The sequence below is a fragment of the Pristiophorus japonicus genome, chromosome 13 (genome assembly GCF_044704955.1).
Source record: "Pristiophorus japonicus isolate sPriJap1 chromosome 13, sPriJap1.hap1, whole genome shotgun sequence".
Taxonomy (NCBI): domain Eukaryota; kingdom Metazoa; phylum Chordata; class Chondrichthyes; family Pristiophoridae; genus Pristiophorus; species Pristiophorus japonicus.
In genome coordinates, this window is record NC_091989.1 from 139,376,926 (window position 1) to 139,386,699 (window position 9,774).

The 9,774-nt window shown below is 41.2% G+C and overlaps 1 protein-coding gene across 1 annotated transcript in view; it reads left to right on the plus strand.

The window, feature by feature from the left end:
- The window catches only part of vps35 (VPS35 retromer complex component), a 67,849-nt gene extending 63,757 nt beyond the window's left edge, over positions 1-4,092 (plus strand). Inside the window, exon 17 of the mRNA XM_070898058.1 lies at positions 629-4,092. Coding sequence (XP_070754159.1) covers positions 629-808 — 180 coding nt within the window. The 3' untranslated portion in view covers positions 809-4,092. The remainder of the gene's footprint in view (positions 1-628) is intronic.
- Positions 4,093-9,774: the final 5,682 nt, after the last annotated feature.

Here is a 9,774-nt window from a genome sequence, read left to right on the forward strand (position 1 = left end):
GTAATGTGGTAGGCAATGGTGTAGAGGTAGAAGTAAAGTGGTCTTGCTGATGCGCAGAATGTGGGGGTTAAAGCTTGGCTTAATGGGATGCCAAGATTGCAGAAATGGTCTGATTCAGGTCGAGTAGTCGGAGAGGGGGATGGATTCACTGTGGGTAAGTGGAGTTTGAATCTGACCAATCGGGTTTCTGTCCCTGCCTCAGCTCCAGAGTCAAATGTGACCTCCTCTCTGACTGGTGCACTAACCCTCATCATCCTTCTCTACCTCTCTGTAGTCTTTGTCACAGTTGACAACATCATCATCCTCCATTGTCTAACTCAATGGGACTGCCCTTGTTTGTACCTGTACAATCATAGCCAGAGCATTGCTTGTATCTATCCAATTGTAGCCAGAGCATTCCCACGCATACTGTTTCTTCTGGATAGTCCCAAAGGATCAACCTCTGGCTCTTTCCTCCTTAATTACCTGCTGCCCCTTGACGATACCATCCAACAATATGGATGATGTCCCTTTTAAATATGGCTGGTGCTTCTCAATGGAATGTTCTGTTTAGACTTTTTAAATTTGTGATATTTCAAAGTTGTTAATGTAGATACTACAGACTTTTTCCTACAAACTTTTATTGCAGGTGACTATTCAAGTCTTAAATCAGCTTATTCAAAAAATAAGAGAAGATCTTCCAAACTTAGAATCCAGTGAAGAAACCGAGCAAATTAACAAACATTTTCACAACACACTGGAGCATCTGCGTCTGAGGAGAGAATCACCTGAAGCTGATGGATCAATTTATGAAGGTCTTGTCTTGTAACTTAGCACCACACAAATTATACAGATTCCAGAAAACAAATTAAAATCACTATCACACCTCCTTCTCTGTCGTAGATGGTTATGGAATGTGCCTTTTAGACATGCCAAGACAATAGGATTGCCATTGAATTGTATCATATATATATATATATTATATTCTATCTATTGACCAATACTTCTTTCAAGGAAGACATTCCTTTGAATTTAGCCAGTGAAACTAAAAATCTTTCAAGATGTGAGTAAGGAAGATTTTATTTTATCTTCCACAGCATGACTTATTCACGTGCATTTCAACTTGAGCAAAGATGAATCAAGATGACTAAATTGATCTGTTTTTTAAAAACTAAATTATCTGTTTTGCAGTTTAATTGTAAAATCGCTATAGCTGAATGCCTAAAAATTGCATAAGAGTTAGCTGTTTCATTAAACGTTTGCAGTGGTTCACCAAGTTTTGTGTATGAGCCACTTTATTTAAAAGCCAGTGCTTTATTTGAGTGAGTTATCTGCACGTGTGAAAATGTTTTCTCCCCAAGATACAAGTTATAAAATATCCCGTTGAACAGAGCAATAAATGTTTGTGAAGGAAGGGAGTGTGTGGATTAGATCATATGGATCTAGGTTAATGGGTCCAGTTAGCTCCAGAAAGTACAGTGTAACAATTGTAACTATATCTGATTTTTCAAAATTCAAAAATTTAAACTGTACTAATTGTAAAGCAAGAAATTACATCTGCCCAGTAAACGTGTAAGGAAACATGTCAGAATTTGTATTTAATCAGAAAGTGTTCTAAACAAGTTTTCTATACTAACTATTAATTAGTCATCAATCCTTCATAATATGTTAATATAACTGCTCTTTGGAATCCAGAGATTTATAACAGCACTGCACTAAACTAGATTGTTAAAGTGTTGACCCTCCTTGGCCATGATTTGTTGCAACATTTCTCCTACTTTACGCAATATATTGTAACATGTGGAACAACTTAGCCAATTGAGATTAGTGTACTGGAACTCAGGACAAAATTCTCAAACTATTATTAAAGGAACTAAAACTGGTCTTATTTTGTGTGTTCCATTTTGCAAAACCAGCTAAAATTCTCTCTGGGATAATGAAGAGCTATCTAAGTATTTTGCCTCTGCTTTTTATTGGGAATAGTGTGTATGATATCTAAAGAAGCATTCAGTGAATATTTCACAACTTGTTTTTGTCTGGGAAACCAAGGAAATTTTAAAAATAGTGTTTCAGTTGAAAGAAACTAAAGTTCACAAAGATGAATTTTCCATACCCAATTTTTCAAGTATGGTTCATTGCATATCACTTTTGCTCATCTCAGTCTTTAAAATATTTCGTGCATAACAAAAATAAACGGGTTGGAGAATGCCAAAGCTCAGCACGCTTATCCAGTGAGTAGCTTAGCCATACAGACTAGGAAGGTTCCTGGTTTGGTGAGTCTTTTCTCCACTGGGATAGTGGTGAAGTTTTACTATTAACCATGGCTCCCTGGGTTAGGGGAAAGAAAAATTGGGCAGGGTTTCCTGCTCCAGGTTGCTGTCCACAATCTCTGCTGGAAGTGCACATATTTGGACTTTGGTGAGAAAAGATTCGGTTTGATTAATGTCTCTGTGGTCAAATGACCTGCTAAACATTAACTATCTATGCTCACACATGATTAAAGGCTACTTGGACGGGGTACTGAAAGGCAACTGGAGCTCATTGAACCATGATTCAATGAAGAGTAGACTACTTTGGGAGAGTTGGGGAAGAAATTGGCAGGGGTGGGGGAGGGGAAACAAAGCGGACCCTACCTTTTTTTTAATTCAAACCTAATTGAAACCATTAATATTGTGTGAAATATAAAAGTTGTAATGTGGTATAAAGTTTACAATATGGATGGTGATGCAACATTCTAGCTTTTACCTGAGTATTGTATGCAGTTGAACACCCTCCAAAAAGAAGGACCAACACTCCAACGTTACATTAGCCAAGAGCAATGTGAACCTTGTCCTTTTTTGATCTCAAGGATTGACTGCAAAAGTGTTATGTTCCAGCTGTCTTAGTGATTGTTCAGTGCCACATGAGACATCAAACTGATCAATTTATAAGAAAATTAAAGGCGATTGTCTTCTGGAGCTATGAATCATACCAGCAGAGATTAGATTCTGTTTCTGGTGACTTTTGATTACAGGCAGGCAATTTTTTGTATAAAGCGTTGATTAATTCATGTAAATCTCTTTTTTTTTTATATATACACCTTTTGAGACAATTCATAACCCGGCCGATTGTTTCTGCCTGCCCTCATTTTGGTTTGCCACCTAAAGGACAAAGGGTTCTGCTTAGTAGTAATTCATTCCACAGTATAGCAGGCTGCATACCACTGTAAAAAGATGCAATCTTGTAGTTTGAGATTACAAAACTAATGAATAATTTACCCCATTGAATGTGCTAAATGGTTCTTTCTAGAACAAGTGATGGATTAACTAGTTTACACAATGTAGATCAGAGACTTCAGCTTATCAACATTTTGTGTCTGTATATATAAAAAAAAACACCTTCAAACGTCACTACAGATGGGTCACATTGGTCAATTTGGGAAGATTGGAAACTAGGTTCTCAAACTATAGCAATTCACAGGTTTGAACACCTGAGAACAACTTTTGTTTAAAGCTTTCCAATTGTCTGTCTACGTCTACAAATGGCACACTTTCAGTATCTGCCTTGTACTCTACAGCAGTTAAGCAGGTGAGCTAGGTTGAGAGACTTCACACATTTAAAAGGTAGGGAAGTCTTGATTAGCAGGATGATGAGAGTTACTCAACATGAATTACACTGCTTCTAATGCCCTAATTTGTGTTTTTCTTCCTAAATTTGTCGGTCAGTTTCCTTAATCTATGTTGAAAGCTATTGCATTGTCTAATTTAGATATTGGTACTGCTTCTTTCCTAGAATGTGTACTCCTTATTCTGCTGTAGGTGTAGTAGTAATGTTGAATTCTATAGTAGCTATAAAGACTTTATTCTAAAATTAGGCACATCACGTACTTCATGTAAAATCTTGAGCTGCTAAATTGAGATAAGGGTGGTGTTCCCTGTATTCAGAGGTTTATGATGTATTTGTATACATGTATCCTTGCAACTGAGCATGTATTCATTTCCCCACTTGAGAAATGAAATATACTTTTTGAAATCACTGTAACATACTTGTAAGCTTTATAATTCCTTTGTAAATTAACTGGAGTATTATGGTCAATGTATTCAACAAAAAGCCTATTAAAATGCTTGACCAAGTGCTGGCAGTGTTCATTGTTTTAAAAAGCCTAAAATATAGTTTGATAACATTTAGAATTAAATTCTGTTAATAAGGATATTTCCACCAAAACCATTCTTGACCGCATAAGACAAGGACTACAGTTGAGTAAACTAGTGTGAAATTAGAATGCAAGAAGAGTGTACAAGGCTAGGGTCTAGTCGACGCTTTATGGTGTTGAGAGCTGGATCCTGATAAAAGCACAGGAGCACATGCTGAATATTTTTGGAATGTACTGTGTAAGGATTATGTTGGATATCACTTGGCAGGACAGTGCCTGACACTGAAGTAGTGAGAATCAATGTTACAGCATGTGAGCAGGTCATGTGTGTTATATGACTGATTAGTAATCTCAGATATAGGTTCAGCTGGGAAAGCTGTAATAGAAACCCAAAGCTGAAATGGTGAGACTAAAAAGGAAAATCTGAATGGAAGACTGACAATAGTGGGGAGGGGTGGGGGTGGCGAGTGTGATGGAAAGGTCTTGTGGTACTCGATGTCTTGTCTGGTTATAATCATCTGTGTGCCCCTTTTAGAGTGGTCTTGATTTCCAAGGGGCTACCTTTGGTGGCAGATCATCGTATTTTGAAGTGTTTTGTGTGCAAGTGCCTACTTGAAAGGAAAATTTAATTCAACAACCAACCCTATATTTAGATAACCACTGGGGCATTGGCCCATGAAATGGCATCATTCCAAGATAAAACATTTTGAAGAACCATTCTGCAGACTTGTGTCACTCTCCCATAATCTAGGAACCCGTCATGGGAATAGTTTTGACCAAGTGCCTTGAAACTAATGAATGGAAGAATGAGCAAGATCCAGTTAACTAATCACTTAATACAGGTTTTCCATTACTCTCACCTCCAAGTTTGTACAGTGAGGCATTGCCTTCTGCTACTGCAGAAATTTGGAATGGTGTAAATGATTGTCAGAAGAAGCCTAGTACCTCTGGAAGCTCTGACAAGATAGGCTGGAGCCAAACGCACTGTTTCTTGAGGCTAATTCCTCTATTGTCTTCACCCCCACCCCCCCACTGGTGGTGGTGATCTCTATATTTGTAGCCAAGGTGCAGGGGAGGCTTAAAATGGGCGAAGGACCCAGGAAGCCTGGGAAGTTGGCCGTCCGGATGAACTTAACAGCAGGATCACTATATAATTTTTTTTGAGCCGTTTCCTGCCTGGCGATTGGCCAAATTGACAGCCTGGTTGGAGGCTTGGAGGGAAAACCAGCGGCAGGAGGACACAGCCGAAGAACTTTGGGGATGGTCCCTGGCAATTGGGATCTGGGTCGGTCATCGCAACTTTGGGGTGGGGGGTTGAAGGTCGACCATCGCAGCTTGTGTTCCAGGAGAAAGAGATTGCACATCGCGGCTTGGAGGGGTGAAGGTCAGACCACGGTGGGGGCAGGTGAGAGAGGCCATCCAGGCTGTGGGGGGGAGGAGAAGCCGTGATTGGCAGGGTGAAAACCGAAGGCTTCCTTGATTGGCTGGGAAAGCGCTCTTGGTCCACAAGGAGTTCTGGAAAAGACACTTGTCTTGTGGAACCGGCAGCTTCTTGGCTTCCTGTCACTGCCGGATTTCGCAACCCCTGAGAAACCCATGGCAGCAGCAGTGAATTTTAAATCGAGCTGTGGGAGCTCGATTTAGAAATGTTGATGAAGTGTCCCTCCTCTCCACACTCGGACGCTTGCACGCCTTGATATCCGCAGCTGTTTTTAAAAAAAAAAGTGGTGAGTGTGGCGTGTGGACTCATTCCCCATATTTAAGTCTTTAACCCTGACTCCTCCACCCATTGTGGGCGGTGGGATAATGTCATGGCTGATGTGTTTGTTCTCTTCAATGGCATTTCCAAAATCTGCAGCTGGATGTTGAATTCTTGAGAGATTCAATGAGGCACCGTCTGCTCCTTCAAGTGGACATAAAGGATCCCACGGCACAATTCGAGGAAGAGCAGCGGAATTCTCCAATTGTCCTGGCCAAGTGTTACCCCTCAACTAACACCTAAAGTAGATGATCTGGTTATTTATTTCATTGGTTTTTGTGGTACCTTGCTGTGCGCACCATATTTCAGAAGTACTTAATTAGCTGTACAGCTCTTTGGGATGCCCTGAGGTGAAAGGCACGTATATAAATGCAAGTCCTTCCTTTTATAGTGAGTAATATCACAGGAGCTCTAACTTAGTGAATTGTACCGTTTGTGTGGTATGGTGTGATAATTCTTCAATGTTAACTTGGTTAGTGAATAAAATCTGTTACTATAAGGATAAAGTAAAATTTTATGACTGTCAATATGCCATTGGGAAACCTATATATAAAATAAGTTTAAATGTTATTAAAGCTACTGTAATCCATGAATATAATGAAGAAATGTGTAGTACTTGAGAAATAAGCAATTAAAAATGTCGTTGCTGTAGTATTCATGTTCAGAGACACATCGCAGCACTTTACAGGGTGGTAGATAATGCAATGCTACATCTCACCGTCAGCAAGCTTCCTGCTGGAGTGGAAATAATCTATCGAACAAACTGGAAACTGTTCAACCTCCGTCGCCTTCAGTCCAGATCCCAGGTCATGCCATCTTCTGCCATCGAATTGCAATATGCAGATAATGCTTGTGTCTGCGCTCACTTGGAGGATGAACTCTAAACCACCATCAATACGTACAACGTAGCGTATGAGAGCATGGGTCTTGCACTAAACATCCATAAAACAAAGATGCTCTATCAACCTGCCCCTGCCACACAGCACTGCCCCCCCGATTAACAAAATCCATGATGAGGCCTTGGACAACGTGGACCATTTTCCATACTTCGGGGACCTACTGTCAACAAGGGCCGACATTGATGAGGTCCAACACAGCCTTCAGTGTGCCAGCGCAGCCTTTAGTCGCCTAAGGAATAGAGTGAAGTCCAGAACTTTGAAACCGACACAAAGCTCATGGTCTATAGAGCAGTAGTGATAACTGCCCTCATAAGAACATAATAGGAGCAGGCATAGGCCATACGGCCCCTCGAGCCTGCTCTGCCATTCAATAAGATCATGGCTGATCTGATCATGGACTCCGCTCCACTTCCCTGCCTGCTCCCCATAACCCCTTATCCCCTTATTGTTTAAGAAACTGATCTGCTTCTGAGACATGGATTATATACAGTAGGCACATCAAAGCACTGGAGAAGTACCATCAACGCTGCCTCAGGAAGATCCTGCAAATCCATTGGCAGGATAGGTACACCAACATCACTGTTCTTGTGCAGGCCAACATCCTCAGCATCGAAGCATTGACTATGCTCAATCAACTCCGATGGACGGGCTACATCGTCAGTATGCCTGTACAAGACTCCCAAAGCAAATGCCCTACTGAGCTCTGACAGGGCAAACGAACCCCAGGTGGGCTGGGCAGAGGAAACGTTTCAAGGACACTCTCAAGGTCTCCTTGAAGTCCAAGATCACTCAAAATGGAAAAGAATAATTCGTGAGGGCATCGAACACTTCGAATCTCTTCGCCGGGAGCAAGCGGAGACCAAACTCATACGGCAGAAGGAGCGCTGACAACCCAAACACTTTTTTAAAAAAATTTTTTAAAAACGGCACTTCAACCAATGTACTTTCAACCACCCTCTGTCCGACCTGCAACCGAGATTGTAGCTCCTGCATTGGACTTAAGTCATCCGAGAACTCATTTTTAATGTGGAAGCAAGTCATCCTTGACTCCAAGGGACTGCCGATGATAATGAGTGCACACCATAGGAACATAGAAACAGGAGTAGACTATTCAGCCCCTCGAGCTTGTTCCGGCATTCAATGAGATCATGCCTGATCTGCGACCTAACTCCAACCCGCCTTTGGACTACACCAAAAGCTATCAATCTCAGATTTAAAATTAACAATTGATCTAGCATCAATTGCTGTTTGCGGAAGAGAGTTCCAAACTTCTCCCACCCTTTGTAGAAATGTTTCCTCATTTCACTCCTGAAAGCTCTGGCTCTAATTTTTAGATTATGCTCCCTAGTCCTAGAATAATTTCTTTCTATCTACCCTATCTGTTCTTAATATCTTGAAAACTTAGATCAGATCACCCCTTAACCATCTAATTATAGGGAATACAGCTCTTGTGTAATCTCTCCTTGTAACTTGACCCTTGAAGGCCGGGTATCATTCTGGTAAACCTATGCTGAACCCCCTCCAAGGCCAATATACTCTTCCTAAGGTGTGGTGCCCAGAACACTGCTCATACTCCCAGGTGTGGTCCAACCAGGGTTTTGTATAGCTGCAGCATACCTTCTATGCCCTCCCCCCCACCCCGCCCCAGGCCTTGTATTCTATCTAGTCCTCTAGATATAAAGGCCAGCATTTCATTAGCCTTTTTGATTATTTTATGTACCTATGTTACCTCTAGACTTGACTACTCCAACACACTCCTGGCTGGCCTCCCACATTCTACCCTATGTAAACTTGAGGTCATTCAAAACTCGGCAGCTCGTGTCCGAACTCGCACCAACTCCCGTTCGCCCATCACCCCTGTGCTCGCTGACCTACATTGGCTCCCGGTTAAGCAACGCCTTGATTTCAAAATTTCCATGCTTGTTTATAATTCCCTCCATGACCTCGCTCCTCCCTATCTGTTACCTTCAGCCTCACAACGCCCCCCCCCCCCCAGAAGATATCTGTGCTCCTCAAATTCTGCCCTCTTGAGCACCCCGGATTATAACTGCTCAGTCATCAGTGGCTGTGCCTTCAGCTGCCTGGGCCCTCAGCTCTGGAACTCTGGAACACCCTCCCTAAACCTCTTCGCCTCACTTTCCTCCTTTTATTACGCTCCTTAAAATCTACCTTTTTGACCAAGCTTTTGGTCATCTGCCGTAATTTCTTTGTGTGGCTCAGTGTCAATTTTTTGGTGGGTCTTGTGACACTCTTGAAGTGCCTTGGGATGTATTATTATATACAGTGCTATATAAATACAAATTGTTGTACCAATATTTATCCCTCAATCAACATAACAATGACCAGATAATCTGTTTTTTATCACATTACTGTTTGTGGGAGCTTGTTTACGTGCAAATTAGTTGCCGTGTTTCCCACATTATAACATTGACTACAATCCAAAAGTACTTCATTGGCTGTGAAGTGCTTTGAGACGTCTGGTGATCGTGAAAGGCACTATATAAATCCGTCTTTCTTTTATCTGTTCATGACATTTTAATGAACTAATGATCTATGTACCTGTGCCCCCAAATCTCTTTGGGTATCCATTGTTTTTAGCTTTTCACCATTTAGAAAGAACCCTGTTCTAACCTTTTTAGGTGCAAAGTGGATAACCTTGCATTTGCTTACATTGAAATCTATATGCCACAGTTTTGGGTGTGGGGGGAGAGGGGAAATCAGAAGAGCTGTTGGAAGTTTCCAAAGGTAGGATTAGAAATGGAAAGTTGGAGAATCTGAGCTTAATTAAAGCATGATTACTTGATTTAATCATTTTTGGAAAAGGAGTACGACTAGATTTTCACCTGCCTTGGACACAATTTTGTTATAAAAGCTAAAGTGGTACAAGGGATACAGGACTCAATTGATTCAAGCTTCCAGATTATGACTTCTACACTTGTTACCTTTCTGGACTTACAGGTGCCATTCTTGTTTGGGTGAAGCAAGACTAGGAGCAGGAGGAGGAG